At 38.9% G+C, this 25,027-nt stretch overlaps 1 protein-coding gene across 3 annotated transcripts in view; it reads right to left on the bottom strand.

Annotated features, from left to right (window-relative positions):
* Positions 1-24,941, bottom strand: part of LOC106056887 (dynein regulatory complex protein 8-like) — a 27,660-nt gene extending 2,719 nt beyond the window's left edge. The window contains exons 1-6 of one of the 3 annotated variants that reach the window (XM_056024053.1): positions 24,714-24,941; positions 21,349-21,657; positions 19,046-19,133; positions 10,905-10,977; positions 6,658-6,737; positions 5,433-5,542 (exon numbers count right to left, since the gene is read on the bottom strand). In XM_056024053.1, the coding sequence (XP_055880028.1) occupies positions 5,433-5,542; positions 6,658-6,737; positions 10,905-10,977; positions 19,046-19,133; positions 21,349-21,532 (535 nt within the window). In that variant the 5' untranslated portion in view covers positions 21,533-21,657; positions 24,714-24,941. Of the gene's footprint in view, positions 1-5,432; positions 5,543-6,657; positions 6,738-10,904; positions 10,978-19,045; positions 19,134-21,348; positions 21,658-22,508; positions 22,850-22,897; positions 23,183-24,713 lie in introns of those variants that run through there. The other 2 variants (XM_013213799.2, XM_056024054.1) reach the window with 2 other exon arrangements.
* Between the last annotated feature and the right edge of the window lie 86 nt (positions 24,942-25,027).

Here is a 25,027-nt window from a genome sequence, read left to right on the forward strand (position 1 = left end):
TCACTAGTCATACAAACAAGTTTAGTCTCAGGCGACCAATAGAGTTGTCCTTTCACTACGAGTCATACAAACCAGTTTAGTCTCAGGCGACCAATAGAGTTGTCCCTTCACTAGTCATACAAACCAGTTTAGTCTCAGGCGACCAATAGAGTTGTCCTTTCACTACGAGTCATACAAACCAGTTTAGTCTCAGGCGACCAATAGAGTTGTCCTTTCACTACGAGTCATACAAACCAGTTTAGTCTCTGGCGACCAATAGAGTTGTCCTATCACCACGTGTCATACAAACCAGTTTAGTCTCTGGCGACCAATAGAGTTGTCCTTTCACTAGTCATACAAACCAGTTTAGTCTCTGGCGACCAATAGAGTTGTCCTTTCACTACGAGTCATACAAACCAGTTTAGTCTCTGGCGACCAATAGAGTTGTCCTTTCACTACTAGTCATACAAACCAGTTTAGTCTCAGGCGACCAATAGAGTTGTCCTTTCACTACGAGTCATACAAACCAGTTTAGTCTCTGGCGACCAATAGAGTTGTCCCTTCACTAGTCATACAAACCAGTTTAGTCTCAGGCGACCAATAGAGTTGTCCTTTCACTACGAGTCATACAAACCAGTTTAGTCTCAGGCGACCAATAGAGTTGTCCCTTCACTAGTCATACAAACCAGTTTAGTCTCAGGCGACCAATAGAGTTGTCCTTTCACTACGAGTCATACAAACCAGTTTAGTCTCAGGCGACCAATAGAGTTGTCCCTTCACTAGTCATACAAACCAGTTTAGTCTCAGGCGACCAATAGAGTTGTCCTCTCACTAGTCATACAAACCAGTTTAGTCTCAGGCGACCAATAGAGTTGTCCTTTCACTACGAGTCATACAAACCAGTTTAGTCTCTGGCGACCAATAGAGTTGTCCTTTCACTACGAGTCATACAAACCAGTTTAGTCTCAGGCGACCAATAGAGTTGTCCTTTCACTAGTCATACAAACCAGTTTAGTCTCTGGCGACCAATAGAGTTGTCCTTTCACTACGAGTCATACAAACCAGTTTAGTCTCAGGCGACCAATAGAGTTGTCCTTTCACTACGAGTCATACAAACCAGTTTAGTCTCAGGCGACCAATAGAGTTGTCCTTTCACTACGAGTCATACAAACCAGTTTAGTCTCAGGCGACCAATAGAGTTGTCCTTTCACTAGTCATACAAACCAGTTTAGTCTCTGGCGACCAATAGAGTTGTCCTTTCACTACGAGTCATACAAACCAGTTTAGTCTCAGGCGACCAATAGAGTTGTCCTTTCACTACGAGTCATACAAACCAGTTTAGTCTCAGGCGACCAATAGAGTTGTCCTTTCACTACGAGTCATACAAACCAGTTTAGTCTCTGGCGACCAATAGAGTTGTCCTTTCACTACGAGTCATACAAACCAGTTTAGTCTCAGGCGACCAATAGAGTTGTCCTTTCACTACGAGTCATACAAACCAGTTTAGTCTCTGGCGACCAATAGAGTTGTCCTTTCACTACGAGTCATACAAACCAGTTTAGTCTCAGGCGACCAATAGAGTTGTCCCTTTACTAGTCATACAAACCAGTTTAGTCTCAGGCGACCAATAGAGTTGTCCTCTCACTAGTCATACAAACCAGTTTAGTCTCAGGCGACCAATAGAGTTGTCCTTTCACTACGAGTCATACAAACCAGTTTAGTCTCTGGCGACCAATAGAGTTGTCCTTTCACTACGAGTCATACAAACCAGTTTAGTCTCAGGCGACCAATAGAGTTGTCCTCTCACTAGTCATACAAACCAGTTTAGTCTCAGGCGACCAATAGAGTTGTCCTTTCACTACGAGTCATACAAACCAGTTTAGTCTCTGGCGACCAATAGAGTTGTCCTTTCACTACGAGTCATACAAACCAGTTTAGTCTCAGGCGACCAATAGAGTTGTCCTTTCACTAGTCATACAAACCAGTTTAGTCTCTGGCGACCAATAGAGTTGTCCTTTCACTACGAGTCATACAAACCAGTTTAGTCTCAGGCGACCAATAGAGTTGTCCTTTCACTACGAGTCATACAAACCAGTTTAGTCTCAGGCGACCAATAGAGTTGTCCTTTCACTACGAGTCATACAAACCAGTTTAGTCTCAGGCGACCAATAGAGTTGTCCTTTCACTAGTCATACAAACCAGTTTAGTCTCTGGCGACCAATAGAGTTGTCCTTTCACTACGAGTCATACAAACCAGTTTAGTCTCAGGCGACCAATAGAGTTGTCCTTTCACTACGAGTCATACAAACCAGTTTAGTCTCTGGCGACCAATAGAGTTGTCCTTTCACTACGAGTCATACAAACCAGTTTAGTCTCAGGCGACCAATAGAGTTGTCCTTTCACTACGAGTCATACAAACCAGTTTAGTCTCTGGCGACCAATAGAGTTGTCCTTTCACTAGTCATACAAACCAGTTTAGTCTCTGGCGACCAATAGAGTTGTCCTTTCACTAGTCATACAAACCAGTTTAGTCTCAGGCGACCAATAGAGTTGTCCTTTCACTACGAGTCATACAAACCAGTTTAGTCTCAGGCGACCAATAGAGTTGTCCTTTCACTACGAGTCATACAAACCAGTTTAGTCTCTGGCGACCAATAGAGTTGTCCTTTCACTACGAGTCATACAAACCAGTTTAGTCTCTGGCGACCAATAGAGTTGTCCTTTCACTACGAGTCATACAAACCAGTTTAGTCTCTGGCGACCAATAGAGTTGTCCTTTCACTAGTCATACAAACCAGTTTAGTCTCTGGCGACCAATAGAGTTGTCCTTTCACTACGAGTCATACAAACCAGTTTAGTCTCAGGCGACCAATAGAGTTGTCCTTTCACTACGAGTCATACAAACCAGTTTAGTCTCAGGCGACCAATAGAGTTGTCCTTTCACTACGAGTCATACAAACCAGTTTAGTCTCTGGCGACCAATAGAGTTGTCCTTTCACTAGTCATACAAACCAGTTTAGTCTCTGGCGACCAATAGAGTTGTCCTTTCACTACGAGTCATACAAACCAGTTTAGTCTCTGGCGACCAATAGAGTTGTCCTTTCACTACTAGTCATACAAACCAGTTTAGTCTCAGGCGACCAATAGAGTTGTCCTTTCACTACGAGTCATACAAACCAGTTTAGTCTCAGGCGACCAATAGAGTTGTCCTTTCACTAGTCATACAAACCAGTTTAGTCTCTGGCGACCAATAGAGTTGTCCTTTCACTACGAGTCATACAAACCAGTTTAGTCTCTGGCGACCAATAGAGTTGTCCTTTCACTACGAGTCATACAAACCAGTTTAGTCTCAGGCGACCAATAGAGTTGTCCTTTCACTAGTCATACAAACCAGTTTAGTCTCAGGCGACCAATAGAGTTGTCCTTTCACTAGTCATACAAACCAGTTTAGTCTCTGGCGACCAATAGAGTTGTCCTTTCACTACGAGTCATACAAACCAGTTTAGTCTCTGGCGACCAATAGAGTTGTCCCTTCACTAGTCATACAAACCAGTTTAGTCTCAGGCGACCAATAGAGTTGTCCTTTCACTACGAGTCATACAAACCAGTTTAGTCTCAGGCGACCAATAGCGTTGTCCTCTCACTAGTCATACAAACCAGTTTAGTCTCAGGCGACCAATAGAGTTGTCCCTTCACTAGTCATACAAACCAGTTTAGTCTCAGGCGACCAATAGAGTTGTCCTTTCACTACGAGTCATACAAACCAGTTTAGTCTCAGGCGACCAATAGAGTTGTCCTTTCACTAGTCATACAAACCAGTTTAGTCTCTGGCGACCAATAGAGTTGTCCTTTCACTACGAGTCATACAAACCAGTTTAGTCTCAGGCGACCAATAGAGTTGTCCCTTCACTAGTCATACAAACCAGTTTAGTCTCAGGCGACCAATAGAGTTGTCCTTTCACTACGAGTCATACAAACCAGTTTAGTCTCAGGCGACCAATAGCGTTGTCCTCTCACTAGTCATACAAACCAGTTTAGTCTCAGGCGACCAATAGAGTTGTCCTTTCACTAGTCATACAAACCAGTTTAGTCTCAGGCGACCAATAGAGTTGTCCTTTCACTACGAGTCATACAAACCAGTTTAGTCTCAGGCGACCAATAGAGTTGTCCTTTCACTAGTCATACAAACCAGTTTAGTCTCAGGCGACCAATAGAGTTGTCCTTTCACTACGAGTCATACAAACCAGTTTAGTCTCAGGCGACCAATAGAGTTGTCCTTTCACTAGTCATACAAACCAGTTTAGTCTCAGGCGACCAATAGAGTTGTCCTTTCACTACGAGTCATACAAACCAGTTTAGTCTCTGGCGACCAATAGAGTTGTCCTCTCACTAGTCATACAAAGTCCCTGCAACATCTGGACATCTACGGCAATAGGCCTATTTATATCGGCAGGTGGACCAAAAGAAAGGGCAAAAGCGCCAAAGAAAACATGCGTACATTTTTATCATCACGATTTTTTATTGTACCTAACAAAACATAAATCAATAAAAATAGGTTATAATTATTGGTAATTAATTATTTCAGTTTTTGATATCGTATACGGGAAATAACTTGATAAATAGTTGTAAATGCGGAGTTCTTTCCCTTAGATAAGGTTTGTTTTTTTTTTTAGTTTTTTGTTATGTTTTGCTTGTTTTATTAATAGAAACTCCACTTATTTGTACAAAGCTTATCTCTCTGGCTGTCTGGGGAAAATTTGAACATGTTTGTTTTTCTGCCACTTCCCATTTTTGGATGAAGTTTAAACTTTGCACAATTATTTATTGTACCTGACAAGACATAATTTAAAAAAAAATAACCAATTACTTAATTAAGTATTGGTAATTAATTATTTTGTCTGATAACGAAATAAGGGGAATAAATGCTATTGAATGAGATATGTGGATGTATATACGTATTTATTCCCTTTATCACGTTTTGTCATAGTCGATGACAATACTAGAATCAATCCAAAAAGTAACCAATTATTTACTTAATCAGTAGTAATTAATTAATTAATTTTGTTTTATGTAGCATAAAGGGAGCTAAACTTTGACATCTTGAGATAAATAGCAATGTTAAGCGGTTTCTTTCCCTTAGATAAACTTTTTTTTTTTAAAGTATTCTTTTTTCTTTGGCTTGTTTTAATTATATTTTCTCACTTTTTTATGAGATTGAATTTCAAAATCGGTACACATATTTAAATCGTCAACGTTTGAAGGTGTAACAAATGTTGAAGTAATTGTTCTTTTTATATGTACAAGATATCCTGGATTCAATGATGATATCCGATATATTTCAAGTCTCAAGTGTAGGCCTTTATAAAACAAAACAGATTCGGAATCGATACTTGGGTTTATTTATTGCTATTAGAATCGATACTTTCGGGTTATTCTTGGGATCGGGTACCTACCTGAACTAGTCAGCAAAGCTATCCATTCATCAGCCGTGAAATAGCCTTTCTTATCGACATCTAAAACAGCGAAAGCCGTTTCAAGTTCCTTGGCAGACGACGACTTGTATCTGATTGTTGGAATATAGTGTTCAATGTACACTTTGATATCTACATAGAACCCAATTGTTGGAATATAGTGTTCAATGTACACTTTGATATCTACATAGAACCCAATTGTTGGAATATAGTGTTCAATGTACACTTTGATATCTACATAGAACCCAATGAGCCAGACAATTACGAGGTTTTAACTACAGATAATGACATTTCGTTAGATTTTGTCCTGTTCATTTTGTACAAAGCTTCGTTAGATTTTGTCCTGTTCATTTTGTACAAAGCTTCGTTAGATTTTTTCCTGTTCATTTTGTACAAAGCTATATCAAGTTACTCTCTGTCTGGACGGAATCATTTAAACACGTTATTTCTCCCATTTCCCATTCTCAGATCAAGAGAATTTCGTACAATGGACCTCATTCACCAATCGTAAACAAACAACATTTTGCCACGTGGTTCTCTATATCTTCTATACAAATTACGCAATCCATAAAGGCTGTCACGTGAATCGTAATTTTCATTGTTTTATCAATATTATCACGTGGCTAAATGTTGCTTGTTTACGATTGGTGAATGAGGTCCATTATCCTTTGACGATGACAACATAGGTCATAGGAACCAATACAGAAATTAACCACTTAGTCAATCAATTAGTTGTAATTAATTACTAAATTAACTAAATATAAGATTTTTATTTTGTATTTGTATTTTGGGTTTTTGGTACATCGGCACAATTTAGGTCATGTCGTGCCCCTAAACTTTTTACAAGTAGCTTTGTTGTTGTTTATTTTTTAAAGTATTTTTTTTAAATATTTGGCATGTTTTTCATAGCATCGCCGTGTAGGTTCGATCTATGCAAACATGGTATAGTCTAAGATAAGCTGGGGATAGGGGGAAAAAAAGGTGGACGTCAACAGTAAAAGAAATGCAGAGATAGCACTACATAATGTAGAATGTGTTTAGAAAGTTGAATGCATATATGTGTGTATGAGTGTGAGCAGTCCCAACTGCCCCTTCTCTGCTCCAGTCGGGTTTCTCTCAAGCCGAGCCGTCTGGACCCCGTTATCAAACGTCCTTGTGTCAAGTTGTGTTTCACTAGTGGTGTACTTGGCAGTCATTGGTTGCTTACCTATCAGTGGACATGACACGGACCATCATCTTCTCGAACTTGTCAACAAAGAATTGTTCGGCGTTTTTATCTTCCTGTATCTGGGTTTTGAAAAGGAGACAAAATTAGAGGTCATAATGTGGCCTTCAAGCGAAAGGTACGTCCCACAATCCCTCTCCCTATCAAAGTCCAGTGTGAAATGCATCATGGGAAGACAACTTTATTTCAGTAATTTTACGTCTAAGCAGTACGTGATACATGTACCTATATTCATCATATGTTATAGCTTAGGGCCCAAATTTGCACGAGGGCCCCATAAAAATGAGTCCAGTGATATTTTCAATCATTTAGAAAAGTTGCAAGGACCCCCATATATATATGTCATGTGCGTAGCCAGGATTTTTTTTTCGGGGGGGGGGATGAGCTCCCCCAGCAATACGCCCCGCCGCCAAGCACTATTTCTGGTATTGAAAGCCAACTAAATGCATATTCTGAGGTACCTACAGTACATCATTTTATTATTAAAAGTTGTATTTCAAAAACATAATGTGCTATTCTTACTGACTTAGACCCTCCCGCGCCGTTCGGCGCATTTGCTGGCAAGCTGTTTCCACAAAAATTTGTCACTTGCAATGTCTGAAGCCTCTTCCCACCTGCTCTATGACCTCCATGAAAGTGTGGCGCCAAGTTGTACTAGGATGTCATCGCAACTCTTCTTATGCGTAATTCATTTTGTCGGAGAACATGTCCCGCAAACATCATGCGACGCTCTGTCACAACCTTACTAAGGGGTCGACTCCCACTTCAGCATAGGATTTCCTTGATTTAGACCCGATCTATATAACTGACTCCTAAAATCCGTCTTAGCCATCTTTGTAGAGCCACATCTAGTGCTTTTCAATTTCGGCAGATGACTATTCATTGCACTTTAGTAATGTAGCCCAGCCACTGGTAGACATGTGTAACTTCTCTTGACTACGATCTTGGAATTAGCTGACTATTTTGCTTTAGATATTATATCGAAAAGGAAAGTTTTATCGTCAAAATCACCTGTTGGGGGGTTTTAAACTAAAATATATCTGAGTTTGTTTTTTTTTTAAATTCAAAACCACATTTAGCTATGGTCATAGAATTTGGTGACTGTAGTTTACTTAAGAAATAATACTGAAGAGAGAGGCTTTCAACCTTAAAATGCTCTGTAGGGGGGATTTTAAACTCAAAACTATCTTGAGGGGGTTCAAACTTTTAAAAAAGCCATCTGGAGGAGACAGTCCGAGGAGTCGGGTTGAAACTCAAAACTCCCCATTGGCTTGGCTACGCTCAAAGAATTTAGTGTCTAAATTGCTTTTTTTATATATATTAAAGAGGTATTTTTTTTACATCAAACCCCTCTGAAGGGAAATTTAAACTCAAAACACCCAATATGCTTGGCTACGCTCATAGCATTTTGATTGCGAAATTTCTTTTTTTTTTATTTTGAAGAGTTATTTTTTAGCTTCAAACCCCGCTGGCGGGGGGTATAAATTAAAAAACCCCTTAGGCTATGCTCATAGTATTTTGAGTGCGTAATTTGCTTTTTTTTTATATTGAAGAGGTATTTTTAGCTTCAAACCAAGCTGAAGAGGGTTTAAACTCAAAACCCCTAAGGCTACGCTCATACAATTTTGAGTGTGTAATTTGCTTTTTTATATTGAAGAGGGGTTTATCGTAAATTTTGGAGAGGGGTTTAAAATCAAAATCTTCCTTAGATGTGCTCTTGGAATTTGGGTATTGTCGTTTGCATTTTTTTTTTGTTTTATAGAAGAGGGAGATTTAAATGCAAAACCCCCTCGTAGGGGTTTTTAAACTCAAAACCCCCTGCGTAGGTAGTTTCAAACTTAAAACCCCCTGGTAGTAGGTTTTAAACTCAAAACCCCCTGGTATGGGTTTTCAAACTCAAAACCCCTTGGTTTGGGGTTTCAAACTAAAAACCCCTCAACACCCCTGGTAGGGGGTTTCAAACTCAAAACCCCATTGGCTGTGCTAGGGCAAGTGATGGTTTAGTAACAAAATTTCACCTAAAATAAACAAAATTAAAGCAAAAGATCAGTCACTAAACTCCACCCCCCCCCTTCGGGGGGGATTTCATTTCGGGGGGGGGGGGTTGAACCCCCTGGCTACGCCCATGATATATATATATATATATATATATATATATATATATATATATATATATATATATATATATATATATATATCAAATAGCTTAGGGCCTTAAGTATAAATCCGGACAGCGTTTAAGGTCTATTAGACCTAGTGGAATAGTCGAACTATACGACTGCCTTTGGGTAATTGGAGGCAATATACGTATACAGTAGTAGGCCTATAAATTCTTGGTTTCTAATGTGGTGTTGTGTTTTCTACATGAATATATAGATCTAAAATAGTCTATGCGTTAAGCTAAGAAATTTAAATGTATTAAAATAAGTAAACATCATTGAAAACTAAATTTACTGTTTAACTTTTCAGCATGCATCAACTTAAGTCCATTAGTGTTTTACATTGGCTGTAATGTGCACCTAGTCCCTTTATTATTTTAAACTGTATTTTGAACGCTTATGTACTTATTAATATGAATTTATTTCTATAAATGGGCAAACAACTCACATTTTATCATAAGCATAATACATTCAACTCAATGTTTCTTAAATATTAAACACTAAACTTAAAAAGGAAACAGTCATTACCAATCATCACACTATAGATCAATACAATTTCAAAAATAATCTAACATACACATCCATAACATTAAAGAAGATTATACCAATAACAAATGGAAGTTATCAATTAAAAACAGACAAAATAAATATCTATCACACTTAATATTAATAGCAGAAGATGTAAAATCAAACCCAGGACCTAGATCTAAAGATAGATGCAACATCTTTAAAAAAAACGTATGCACCATGAAACAGAAAGCAATTCAATGTGACACCTGTGATGAATGGTACCATGCATCATGTCTCCATATGAATACACCTGTGTATTATGCATTAGGCAACAAAGATGCATCATGGCACTGTGTACCTTGTGGGTTATCTCAGTTTACATCAGGACTGTTTGATTCTTTTGATGCAGACACTTCTAACCCATACAACATCCTAAACACCATCCCAAACCAAACTCATCAACCACTAGCCAGATCCACTCCTGTTAAATCTGCTAAAATTAATAAAACACCATCATTAAATAAACCTACTAAAGAAGTAATACCAAAATACATTAAAACCTTAGTAATAAATTAGCATTAGTAACAAAACAGCAGACTTAGAAATTTTATTAGAACATGAGAAACCAGACATAATTACAGGAACAGAAACTTGGCTACATCCTGAAGTTTATAATGCAGAAATTTGCAATAATGATTATGAAATTTTAGAAAAAATAGGGCAGATAATCATGGAGGAGTTCTTTTAGCAATAAAAAAACACTCTTATAGCAGAAGAAATTACCTTACCTAACTCAAAAAATTTAGAATCAATATTTTGTAAAATCAACACCACCTCAACATCCCTAATAATAGGCAGTATTTACATGCCACCAAAATCTAGTTTAGAGAACATGCAAGAACTATGTAATCAGTTAACTACACTTAAAGAAAAAAATTAAAATGCAGTTTTTTGGATTATGGGTGATTTCAACAAAGCAGATATAAATTGGAAAAAAACTAACCATAGATAAACATCAAAACCTTAAGGACATAAAAGAGCTATTCATAGAAACTTACACAACATAAGTTTTGATCTAATCATTAAAAAAACCAAGTAGATTAAACAACGCATTAGATCTCTTCTTAACCAACAGACCTGGATTATAGTAATAGATCATGATATTATCCTTGGTCTATCAGACCATGATATCATTAAAATACACAGTCAAATACCAACAGACCTGGATTATAGCATGGAATGGGTTAATTGTCTCAGCTAGCCAGGAAAAACAGGAAAACCAGTGACTTGGCAGAATTTAGGTCACTGGTTGATATGTATAACTAAATGCATGACGCGTAGGACGTAATCATCTTCTTTTTTGAAGTAACTTCTGTATCATGTATCATATATTAGAAGAATGCCCATAACAAACAGGCACAACTGCAGGGCAGACATTCGATTTGTTTTTATGTTTATAATAAGCTTCCCCCCCCCCCAATCCTGTCATATCAACACTAAGGTCACAAAGTGTTCCTTATCCCCAGGTTGACTTCAAGCACCAGACGGTCTGCACCTTACCGTTTCAAACATGTCATCCATTTGGTTTTTGTTGGGCACACGATGAAGGGCGTACACTAGAGTTTTGAAATATCTGTAAGTAAAAAAAGGATGTTTTTACGTCAATAAAAAGGGCGTACGCTAGAGTTCAGATGACAGTGCAGCTACATTTGAAAAACACTTAGGCGTAATAGAGGCAGCGCCAACGTATTTGTTAAGATTAGAGCTGCATCAAAGTATGTAACTCGTAGCTTACATACTGAATAGCAATGTCTCTCTGTACTTAGTCCTAGCTGAGCAATGTCTCTCTGTACTTAGTCCTAGCTGAGCAATGTCTCTCTGTACTTAGTCTAAGCTGAGCAATGTCTCTCTGTACTTAGTCCTAGCTGAGCAATGTCTCTCTGTACTTAGTCTTAGCTGAGCAATGTCTCTCTGTACTTAGTCAGCTGAGCAATGTCTCTCTGTACTTAGTCTTAGCTGAGCAATGTCTCTCTGTACTTAGTCTTAGCTGAGCAACGTCTCTCTGTACTTAGTCTTAGCTGAGCAATGTCTCTCTGTATTTAGTCCTAGCTGAGCAATGTCTCTCTGTACTTAGTCTTAGCTGAGCAATGTCTCTCTGTACTTAGTCTTAGCTGAGCAATGTCTCTCTGTACTTAGTCTTAGCTGAGCAATGTCTCTCTGTACTTAGTCTTAGCTGAGCAATGTCTCTCTGTACTTAGTCTTAGCTGAGCAATGTCTCTCTGTACTTAGTCCTAGCTGAGCAATGTCTCTCTGTACTTAGTCCTAGCTGAGCAATGTCTCTCTGTACTTAGTCCTAGCTTAGCAATGTCTCTCTGTACTTAGTGAGCTGAGCAATGTCTCTCTGTACTTAGTCTTAGCTGAGCAATGTCTCTCTGTACTTAGTCTTAGCTGAGCAATGTCTCTCTGTACTTAGTCTTAGCTGAGCAATGTCTCTCTGTACTTAGTCCTAGCTGAGCAATGTCTCTCTGTACTTAGTCCTAGCTTAGCAATGTCTCTCTGTACTTAGTCTTAGCTGAGCAATGTCTCTCTGTACTTAGTCTTAGCTGAGCAATGTCTCTCTGTACTTAGTCTTAGCTGAGCAATGTCTCTTTGTACTTAGTCCTAGCTGAGCAATGTCTCTCTGTACTTAGTCAGCTGAGCAATGTCTCTCTGTACTTAGTCTTAGCTGAGCAATGTCTCTCTGTACTTAGTCCTAGCTTAGCAATGTCTCTCTGTACTTAGTCTTAGCTGAGCAATGTCTCTCTGTACTTAGTCCTAGCTTAGCAATGTCTCTCTGTACTTAGTCCTAGCTGAGCAATGTCTCTCTGTACTTAGTCCTAGCTTAGCAATGTCTCTCTGTACTTAGTCTTAGCTGAGCAATGCTATTCTAGGATGATTTTCCTTAATGCGAACTAAAAGAGTCAAGATTCTCTTCTAAAAGTGATCAGATTTTTTTGGGGGGGGGAATGCGATAGGAGGGCTTATAAGATTGATGAAAGCGGCATCACGTGATAATTTATGATATTTTCAATTAAAATTAACCATGGAAAGAACAGGTGAGCTCTACATTTAATAGATTTTGTACTTTTGGCCTTCTAGGCGACTTGTATTCAAACATTTGTTTGTTCACCTCATCCTCCAACTTGTAATCTAAATGATCCTCACACTCACTATCCTTGACCCCCCCCCCCTCTTTCCTTTCAGCTTCCAGGAAATGCAGGTGTACTATGAACAGGTGTGTATAAGTCAAGCAAAAAATGACATTATCACAAAAAAAAAAAAAACGTTACTTAAGAGTACTGCTAAGAAAACCTTTGCCCAGTACCCATGGGGCTATATGACGGTATACTAGGGAAGTTAATGGCTTGACGACTTCCGGGTATGGCGCGGTAGTACGATTATGAAGTCGTGGGCCCATGCAGTGGCGTAGCCGGCCATAGCATCCGTGGCGCTAAGGGGTTCAATTAACCAGGGCCCACGACCTTAGGGGCCCATATTCCGCCCAGCAGATACATGCCAGAAACCACTGGCAAAAACCACACAGGTGTGCAGGGTGCGCTTAAAGTCGATATATCAGGTAAGGATAACTTTGGCCTGAGAACCACAAAGTGACGAGATGGTACTTGCATTAATTTGTGAGTTGAACGGATCTAAGGGACACAAAGTGGCAATAGTACAACAAAGGCAGACAAGTGCGGAAGAGCCTAAATCGCCCGAACAAGTCGGATGAGTGGTGGCATCTAGTCAGGAAGAAACATGTCAGTCGCGAAATTCAGGACAGGCCATATGTGTATCTAGGGTGGGGGGAGGTAGGGGTGAATTTTCGTGCCCCTACTTGAAGGGGTCCCCCAAATGAGTGTTCTTTACATTAAATATTACGCAAAATACAGGAACTCCCAAAGAGTTCAAGCCCCCCGGGCCCCCAAATGATGACAAATTCCTAGCTACGCCACTGGCCCAGTCGGGGCCTACTTTGCCAGAGTCAAAATAATTTTCACTGGCGTTGTCGACACTGCCATCTGGACACTGAAAAAGAAAAGAGATAATTGGCAGTAGGAATGTACAGTACGACACGGGTATACGTTAGAAAACGTGCGGAGACGTGAGTAGCTGGACTGGTCAGCAGGGGAGACTAGGTGGACGCATTAAAACACTGTCGTCTTCCTTGATCGTGTTACAAAAGATACTTTCGCAATACGATGCCCTTAAGCGAGGAGACTTTCTCGATTTGCAATGAAAGTAATTCTTTTTTTTTATTCCATTTTGTATCTATTATTATTTATAGAGAAAATGTAGGCCTTCATGATAAGTATCATGGCATTAATTTGTAGGATGCTTGTAGGCATATTACTCGTAGGCATGTCATTCTTAAGCAGCATTACAGTACTGAGACTGAAATAATAACAATGACAAGAATTAGGAACTGTGAACGTGATACAATATGATGTTGATTGACACGAATCCAACTTCAATGATGATATTAGATAAATAGCTTCACTTTTAATACGTTCAGATCACCAAGTCCACTACTTGACTTATTTCATCACTACAACTACTTGACTTCACATCAACCTGTTTCATCACTACAACTACTTGACTTCACATCAACCTGTTTCATTACTACAACTACTTGACTTCACGTCAACCTGTTTCATCACTACAACTACTTGACCTCACATCAACCTGTTTTATCACTACAACCACTTGACTTCACATCAACCTGTTTTATCACTACAACTACTTGACCTCACATCAACCTGTTTCATCACTACAACTACTTGACTATACATCAACCTGTTTTATCACTACAACCACTTGACTTCACATCAACCTGTTTCATCACTACAACTACTTGACTTCACATCAACCTGTTTCATCACTACAACTACTTGACTTCACATCAACTTGTTTCATCACTACAACTACTTGACTTCACATCAACCTGTTTCATTACTACAACTACTTGACTTCACATCAACCTGTTTCATTATATACAACTACTTGACTTCACATCAACCTGTTTCATTACTACAACTACTTGACTTCACATCAACCTGTTTCATTACTACAACTACTTGACCTCACATCAACCTGTTTCATCACTACAACTACTTGACTTCACATCAACCTGTTTCATTACTAAAACTACTTGACTTCACATCAACCTGTTTCATTATATACAACTACTTGACTTCACATCAACTTGTTTCATCACTACAACTACTTGACTTCACATCAACCTGTTTCATTACTACAACTATTTGACTTCACATCAACCTGTTTCATTATATACAACTACTTGACTTCACATCAACCTGTTTCATTACTACAACTACTTGACTTCACATAAACCTGTTTCATTACTACAACTACTTGACCTCACATCAACCTGTTTCATCACTACAACTACTTGACTTCACGTCAACCTGTTTCATTACTACAACTACTTGACTTCACGTCAACCTGTTTCATCACTACAACTACTTGACTTCACATCAACCTGTTTCATCGCTACAACTACTTGACTTCACGTCAACCTGTTTCATCACTACAACTACTTGACTTCACATCAACCTGTTTCATCACTACAACTACTTGACTTCACGTCAACCTGTTTCATCACTACAACTACTTGACCTCACATCAACCTGTTTCATCACTACAACTACTTGACCTCACATCAACCTGTTTCATCACTACAACTACTTGACCTCACATCAACCTGTTTCATCACTACAACTACTTGACTATACATCAACCTGTTTTATCACTACAACCACTTGACTTCATATCAACCTGTTTCATCACTACAACTACTTGACCTCACATCAACCTGTTTCATCACTACAACTACTTGACTTCACATCAACCTGTTTCATCACTACAACTACTTGACTTCACATCAACCTGTTTCATCACTACAACTACTTGACTTCACATCAACTTGTTTCATCACTACAACTACTTGACTTCACATCAACCTGTTTCATTATATACAACTACTTGACTTCACATCAACCTGTTTCATTACTACAACTACTTGACTTCACATCAACCTGTTTCATTACTACAACTACTTGACCTCACATCTACCTGTTTCATCACTACAACTACTTGACTTCACGTCAACCTGTTTCATTACTACAACTACTTGACTTCACGTCAACCTGTTTCATCACTACAACTACTTGACTTCACATCAACATGTTTCATCACTACAACTACTTGACTTCACATCAACCTGTTTCATCACTACAACTACTTGACTTCACATCAACCTGTTTCATCACTACAACTACTTGACTTCACATCAACCTGTTTCATCACTACAACTACTTGACTTCACATCAACTTGTTTCATCACTACAACTACTTGACTTCACATCAACCTGTTTCATTACTACAACTACTTGACTTCACATCAACCTGTTTCATTATATACAACTACTTGACTTCACATCAACCTGTTTCATTACTACAACTACTTGACTTCACATCAACCTGTTTCATTACTACAACTACTTGACCTCACATCAACCTGTTTCATCACTACAACTACTTGACTTCACGTCAACCTGTTTCATTACTACAACTACTTGACTTCACGTCAACCTGTTTCATCACTACAACTACTTGACTTCACATCAACCTGTTTCATCACTACAACTACTTGACTTCACGTCAACCTGTTTCATCACTACAACTACTTGACTTCACATCAACCTGTTTCATCACTACAACTACTTGACTTCACGTCAACCTGTTTCATCACTACAACTACTTGACCTCACATCAACCTGTTTCATCACTACAACTACTTGACCTCACATCAACCTGTTTCATCACTACAACTACTTGACCTCACATCAACCTGTTTCATCACTACAACTACTTGACTATACATCAACCTGTTTTATCACTACAACCACTTGACTTCACATCAACCTGTTTCATCACTACAACTACTTGACCTCATATCAACCTGTTTCATCACTACAACTACTTGACTTCACATCAACCTGTTTCATCACTACAACTACTTGACTTCACATCAACCTGTTTCATCACTACAACTACTTGACTTCACATCAACTTGTTTCATCACTACAACTACTTGACTTCACATCAACCTGTTTCATTACTACAACTACTTGACTTCACATCAACCTGTTTCATTATATACAACTACTTGACTTCACATCAACCTGTTTCATTACTACAACTACTTGACTTCACATCAACCTGTTTCATTACTACAACTACTTGACCTCACATCTACCTGTTTCATCACTACAACTACTTGACTTCACGTCAACCTGTTTCATTACTACAACTACTTGACTTCACGTCAACCTGTTTCATCACTACAACTACTTGACTTCACATCAACATGTTTCATCACTACAACTACTTGACTTCACATCAACCTGTTTCATCACTACAACTACTTGACTTCACATCAACCTGTTTCATCACTACAACTACTTGACTTCACATCAACCTGTTTCATCAATACAACTACTTGCTTCAACTTATTAGAACTTTCTACAACATCCTGCTATCACATACTGTCTTGCTACCACATACTCTTGCTACCTCTACTGTCTTGCTACCACTACTGTCTTGCTTCCACATATTGTCTTGCTTTCACATACTGTCTTGATACCACATACTGTTTTGCTACCACATACTGCCTTGCTTCCACATACTGCCTTGCTTCCACATACTGTCTTGCTACCACTACTGTCTTGATACCACATACTGTCTTGCTACCACTACTGTCTTGATACCACATACTGTCTTGCTACCACATACTGTCTTGCTACCACATACTCTTGCTACCGCTACCGTCTTGCTACCACTACTGTCTTGCTTACACATACTGCCTTGCTTCCACATACTGTCTTGATACCACATACTCTTGCTACCACTACTGTCTTGCTACGACTACTGTCTTGCTACCACATACTGCCTTGCTTCCACATACTGTCTTGCTACCGCTACTGTCTTGCTACCACTACTATATTGCTTACACATACTGCCTTGCTTCCACATACTGTCTTGATACCACATACTCTTGCTACCACTACTGTCTTGCTACCACTACTGTCTTGCTACCACATACTGCCTTGCTTCCACATACTGTCTTGCTACCACTACTGTCTTGATACCACATACTGTCTTGCTACCACTACTGTCTTGATATCACATACTGTCTTGATACCACATACTGTCTTGCTACCACATACTCTTGCTACCACTACTGTCTAGCTACCACATAGTGTCCTGCTACCACTACTGTCTTGCTACCACATACTGCCTTGCTTCCACACACTGTCTTGCTACCACTACTGTCTTGATACCACATACTGTCTTGCTACCACTAATGTCTTGATACCACATACTGTCTTGATACCACATACTGTCTTGCTACCACATACTCTTGCTACCACTACTGTCTTGATACCACATACTGTCTTGCTACCAATACTGTCTTGATACCACATACTTTCTTGCTACCACTAATGCCTTGATACCACATACTGCCTTGCTTCCACATACTGTCTTGCTACCACTACTGTCTTGATACCACATACTGTCTTGCTACCACTAATGCCTTGATACCACATACTGCCTTGCTTCCACATACTGTCTTGCTACCACTACTGTCTTGATACCACATACTGTCTTGCTACCACTAATGCCTTGATACCACATACTGTCTTGCTACAACATACTCTTGCTACCACTACTGTCTAGCTACCACATAGTGTCCTGCTACCACTACTGTCTTGCTACCACATACTGCCTTGCTTCCACATACTGTCTTGCTACCACTACTGTCTTGATACCACATACTGTCTTGATACCACTAATGTCTTGATACCACATACTGTCTTGATACCACATACTGTCTTGCTACCACTACTGTCTTGATACCACATACTGTCTTGCTACCACTACTGTCTTGATACCACATACTGTCTTGCTACCACTAATGCCTTGATACCACATACTGCCTTTCTTCCACATACTGTCTTGCTACCACTACTGTCTTGATACCACATACTGTCTTGCTACCACTAATGCCTTGATACCACATACTGTCTTAATACCACATACTGTCTTGCTACCACATACTCTTGCTACCACTACTGTCTAGCTACCACATAGTGTCCTGCTACCACTACTGTCTTGATACCACATACTGTCTTGCTACCACTAATGCCTTGATACCACATACTGTCTTGATACCACATACTGTCTAGCTACCACATAGTGTCCTGCTACCACTACTGTCTTGATACCACATACTGTCTTGCTACCACTAATGACTTGATACCACATACTGTCTTGATACCACATACTGTCTTGATACCACATACTCTTGCTACCACTACTGTCTAGCTACCACATAGTGTCCTGCTACCAGTACTGTCTTCGACTTGTTCAACTATCTCAAACTCTCATACTAGCTAGTTCATACTAGCTCCTGTTCACTATTTACATGTTCACACTCTGTTGTAACAAAATTTACCAAAGTAAATTTAGGTACAATAAGTTTGAAACTATTTTGTCTGTGACAGCCTCTCTAGAAATGTGGTAGTGAAATATATTTTTTAAAGTTTCGAAGCCACCCCTCGGAACACAGTTTACGATACCTGTTGTCTACCAATCCAGTCCCATCAGGATCATAGACGCCTAGCGATGATTTGATCCTCTCTTGTATCTTCATAAACTTTGCCTCAGCTACAAAGGAATAGGAAAGTTATTAGATATACTAGGCCTACATTGCCTCAGCTACAAAGGAATAGGAAAGTTATTAGATATACTAGGCCTACATTGCCTCAGCTACAAAGGAATAGGAAAGTTATTAGATATACTAGGCCTACATTGCCTCAGCTACAAAGGAATAGGAAAGTTATTAGTGGATATACTAGGCCTACATTGCCTCAGCTACAAAGGAATAGGAAAGTTATTAGATATACTAGGCTTACATTGCCTCAGCTACAAAGGAATAGGAAAGTTATTAGTGGATATACTAGGCCTACATTGCCTCAGCTACAAAGGAATAGGAAAGTTATTAGATATACTAGGCCTACATTGCCTCGGCTACAAAGGAATAGGAAAGTTATTAGATATACTAGGCCTACATTGCCTCAGCTACAAAGGAATAGGAAAGTTATTAGTGGATATACTAGGCCTACATTGCCTTAGCTACAAAGGAATAGGAAAGTTATTAGATATACTAGGCCTACATTGCCTCAGCTACAAAGGAATAGGAAAGTTATTAGATATACTAGGCTTACATTGCCTCAGCTACAAAGGAATAGGAAAGTTATTAGATATACTAGGCCTACATTGCCTCAGCTACAAAGGAATAGGAAAGTTATTAGATATACTAGGCCTACAATGCCTCAGCTACAAAGGAATAGGAAAGTTATTAGATATACTAGGCCTACATTGCCTCAGCTACAAAGGAATAGGAAAGTTATTAGTGGATATACTAGGCCTACATTGCCTCGGCTACAAAGGAATAGGAAAGTTATTAGATATACTAGGCCTACATTGCCTCAGCTACAAAGGAATAGGAAAGTTATTAGATATACTAGGCCTACAATGCCTCAGCTACAAAGGAATAGGAAAGTTATTAGATATACTAGGCCTACATTGCCTCAGCTACAAAGGAATAGGAAAGTTATTAGATATACTAGGCCTACATTGCCTCAGCTACAAAGGAATAGGAAAGTTATTAGATATACTAGGCCTACAATGCCTCAGCTACAAAGGAATAGGAAAGTTATTAGTGGATATACTAGGCCTACATTGCCTCAGCTACAAAGGAATAGGAAAGTTATTAGATATACTAGGCTTACATTGCCTCAGCTACAAAGGAATAGGAAAGTTATTAGATATACTAGGCCTACATTGCCTCAGCTACAAAGGAATAGGAAAGTTATTAGTGGATATACTAGGCCTACATTGCCTCGGCTACAAAGGAATAGGAAAGTTATTAGATATACTAGGCCTACATTGCCTCGGCTACAAAGGAATAGGAAAGTTATTAGTGGATATACTAGGCCTACATTGCCTCAGCTACAAAGGAATAGGAAAGTTATTAGATATACTAAGCCTACATTGCCTCAGCTACAAAGGAATAGGAAAGTTATTAGATATACTAGGCCTACATTGCCTCAGCTACAAAGGAATAGGAAAGTTATTAGATATACTAGGCCTACATTGCCCCAGCTACAAAGGAATAGGAAAGTTATTAGATATACTAGGCCTACATTGCCCCAGCTACAAAGGAATAGGAAAGTTATTAGATATACTAGGCTTACATTGCCTCAGCTACAAAGGAATAGGAAAGTTATTAGATATACTAGGCTTACATTGCCTCAGCTACAAAGGAATAGGAAAGTTATTAGATATACTAGGCCTACATTGCCTCAGCTACAAAGGAATAGGAAAGTTATTAGATATACTAGGCCGGCCTACATTGGGATATTTTTGGTGAATGTAAAAAACCTGAAAATGAAATTCAGATCTAAATTATAGACTTGTGTGAATGAAGACGTCATGTTTCGTCTTTATTAACGACTTAACGATCTATTTCGCTGATTTAGAAGGTAGAAGGTATACTAATGCTTGGAAGATCATGGTCACTGTTCATTTCCAAATGTGAAATTAATAAATTTTGAAATTTTAGATCTAGATGTCTCTAACAAAAATATTAAGTTATGTCACTGTTATGTGGACTTGTAGGTCACATGACGTTGACCGTAGTGCGGGTGTTTTCGTCAAGTTCAAAAGAAAGTGGCTGAAAAGGTGAAAGATACTCTCGCACAGTACCCGGTAGAAAGAAAGGATCACAGCACAATGATTAGCAAATATTCGTTACTATTATTATGAAATATGGGCTTTTGATCAACTTCAAACGATTCACTAGTAAGGTCTATCTTACTTGAATCTTGTGACATCCGAGAGGCCATGTCTGTGTTTCTTCTGCCAAATTTGGTAGATTTTTTTCTGTTCTTTGCTTTTTTTAAATCCATATTTTGGTTACAATCAAGTGGTTGAACGTTGGAGTAATTCAAGTCTGGTGTGGGTAGGGTTAAAGCTATTTCCTGATGACTACTTCCAGCCATTCTGTACAATAATTAATCCTCTAAAATGTGAATCTTTTCATTGATCTCTTATGCTCCTATTATCGGATCGTTCCCGTAACATCTGCTGTGTTCTCTGTTAGCAGACTTTAAAGCTCCATATGAGTCTGCAAGAGAACATAAAAAAAAAAAGAGTTATCTTTAGAATGGCTCCAAATCCAACTCAGATGTAACTCAAGGAACTGTCTTAGGTCCGTTACTGTTTCTAATGACCTACTTAGAACTGTATAATGTCACGTTTGTTTTCCCTCTCCATGCAGCAGATGTTTGTTTTATGTATTAGAACCAGGGCTTTTTTTGTTTGTGACCGTACGCACCGGCAAGGCGTACCGGAACTACACGGGCGTACCGGCACCTTTTTCAATGTTGAAAAAAAAAATTACTTTTCTTGTATTTTGACGTTTGTTATTAATGTATTAGTAGTTAAAAGTTAGATTATCCATCACTGAGTACCGTCACCAATTTTGTTTTTGTACAAAAAAAAAAAAGCACTGATTAGAACTATAATAGCAAAGTAATTGTTTTACACGAGTCGATGTTTCTTCAAATCTTAAGATAATTACCTCCTAGTCCAAACCTCCCGCAGGACAACGGGGACGGTAGCAAGCAGGGTTCGAACCCGGCACAATCGTGACCATCGAAAGACAGTCTGGAGTGCATAACGCACGACCAAGAAGCCTAATACTGAATTGAGTGAAAGTCAGGACATTGCTTATCTTAACTTATAAAATACAGACGTTACTTCAAAAAAGAAGATGATAACGTCCTACGCGTCATGCATCTAGGCATGCATGTTAACCAATGACTTAAAAGAAAGTGGCTCAAAAGGTAAAAGATGACTTAATTTCTGCCAAGTCACTGGTTTTTCCTGGCATTCCATGCTCTAATAGCACTAGGGAAGAAGGAGTATTTGTACAACTTTGTCCTAGCTGATATGGAATTAGGAATGTAGGCCTACCTTTATCTTTGTGTCTTTCTGAGTATTTTATATGGCTCCGTCTTTGTATTTGAAGAAGTTTGATGTATAATTGCTACTTTACTTTTAATTCTTCTATCCTGAAGGCTTTCTAAATTTAGTGATTTTACTAAAGATGTTACCACTTGTAAAAGGCGATACAAAGAGATTGACTCGATTTTTTTGTCACATTAAATATTCTAGTTTCCTTAGAAGGGCCCATAATCATATTTCAAACATGTGTCTACAAGCTACAGGCGGCTACAGCAGTACAGGTATCCAGCTACGCCATTAGAATAGACAGTCAGACAGACACTATTGAATAGTCTAGAAGTCTAGTTATAGTAAATCTATATTTTCATCTGAGACTAAGCTTTTATAGACAAACAAACCTATTAAAAGTCTAGTGCTGGCAACGTTCTTTATCGTTTTGTATCATAGAGGTCTACTGTGAAAACACCTAGACCTGTAGGTCTATTTTCAAGATAAACTAAACAATGTCAAGGGTGCTAAACTGAACGTCACTGTTGCCAACTAAATAAAAAAGAATTGCGCTATAGTTTAAACGCTATCTCGCCAATACGTGGCTGTTGAGCTTCGTATCCAATCTCCTTTACTACGCTACTTAGTTGCCCATTGGTTTTGAAATACGTTGTAAGTCAAAGAGTGAAAACGAAAGAGATTGGTCCATTGGATTCTGCAGGGCTCAAAAGTGCACAAATATTGCCAGATACGTTTAGAAAAAAAAAAGCCTAGCTTATGAACACTTCCTTTCATTTGTACACCGGATACACCACAAAGTTAGCGATAGTTTTTTCCGCCATGTACGAAAAGCTCCAATTTCGTCAATCGTACAGTAGCGTGCTCAGAACGCATGCCTTGAAGACCTCCATTTTGGTCGCTGTAGTGAGCTTCTGGTTTTCCTAATCTCTTATATTATCTTATATAATACAGACGTTACTTCAAAAAAGAAGATGATTACGTCTTGGTCGGAGTCTAGCGAAGTTTGGCCCTCGATGCGGCCTTCCCTATGCGTTTTTGATCTCCTCTTTTAGAGACAGATCATCTTGAATTGTAGATCCAAAATAGCAGAATTCATTTACGCATCCAACTTGTTATCGTCAATGAGGATGGAGGGTGGTGCTGTAGCAGGTGGTCCCATAACAATAGTTTTCTTTGTGCTAATGGTGGTTAGGCCATATTCTTTACAAGCCTGAGAGAAACCGTACATCATTGACTGAATTTCCTCTTGTGAATGTGCCACTACGGCTGCGTCGTCAGCAAATAGCATATCTCTTACGAGGGTGGTTCTGATTTTAGTTTTTGCCCTCAGTATGGCAATTTTCAGAAGTTTGCCATCAAATCTGGAATGGAGATATATGCCTTCGGTGGATTTGTCAAACGCGTGGTGGATTAGCATTAAAAAGAGTATTCCAAAGAGGGTTGGGGCCAGGACACATCCTTGTTTGACTCCGCTGTTTGTACTGAAACTTTCGGAGTAGGCGCCGTTGAAATGCACAGTACACATCATATTTTGGTGAAAGAAGACAGATACATTTACCAGCCTATTATCTGTAAAATTTTAAAGAGGCCATCTCTGCTGACTAGATCAGGTCGATGAATGCAATGTACAAAGGCATTCTTTGCTCTCTGCACTATTCCTGAAGTTGACGGATGGAGAAAATCATGTCAACTGTGGATCTCCCTGAGCGAAAGCCGCAAGGTGATTCTGGATAGACCATATATAGACCCGATCAGCAAGGGAAGTATCCCTTTGCCTTCAATACTTTGGAGGGTGATTCCCTTGTAATTGTTGCAGTCGCTTCTGTCACCTTTGTTCTTGTACAGGGTGACGGTCTTAGCATCCTCAGGTCTTGTCACCTTCTTGCCAACATTTCTGGAGTTAAGGCACAGATGCTGCAGAAAGAAAAAAAATAGAAAAAAAAGAGTTCTTTGCTGTAGATTCGACAGTAGGAGGCATAGGCCTACTTCTCATGAAGAAAATATTCCAAGAATATATTTGCGCGAAAAATGAGCTACTTAGAAAAGAAGCATTGTCTGAGAAATGTGATACTAAATAGCCTACACAGTTTTCCAGATTGAGAAGTTTAATCAACTGTGTATCTATCTTATCTTATAAATTACAGACGTTACTTCAAAAAAATTTAGGCCTACGTCATACGCATTTCATGTATTAATCTATTATACATGTTCTAGTCCTGCTAAGTCGTGGGTTTTCCTGGTTGAATTGTCTTCCTTCTTTTTCGAACTAACGACGTCTGTAATATATAAGATAAGAGCATGATAAGGCCATTAGGAACCAAACGTGTTGGCGAACATAAATCATAAGAGCCACATTTGATATTTGAGAAACTGTATTTACAAATAATAATAATAGCCTTATAATAACTGCACAACAAGCTGAACATCGCTGCTACTATCTGTTGTTGAAGTACAAAATCAATGAACCATGAAGGTTACAAGCTTATCGTTAAATTTGGCTGTAAACATGTCATATCATT

This window comes from Biomphalaria glabrata, chromosome 3 (assembly GCF_947242115.1).
Source record: "Biomphalaria glabrata chromosome 3, xgBioGlab47.1, whole genome shotgun sequence".
Taxonomy (NCBI): Eukaryota; Metazoa; Mollusca; class Gastropoda; family Planorbidae; genus Biomphalaria; species Biomphalaria glabrata.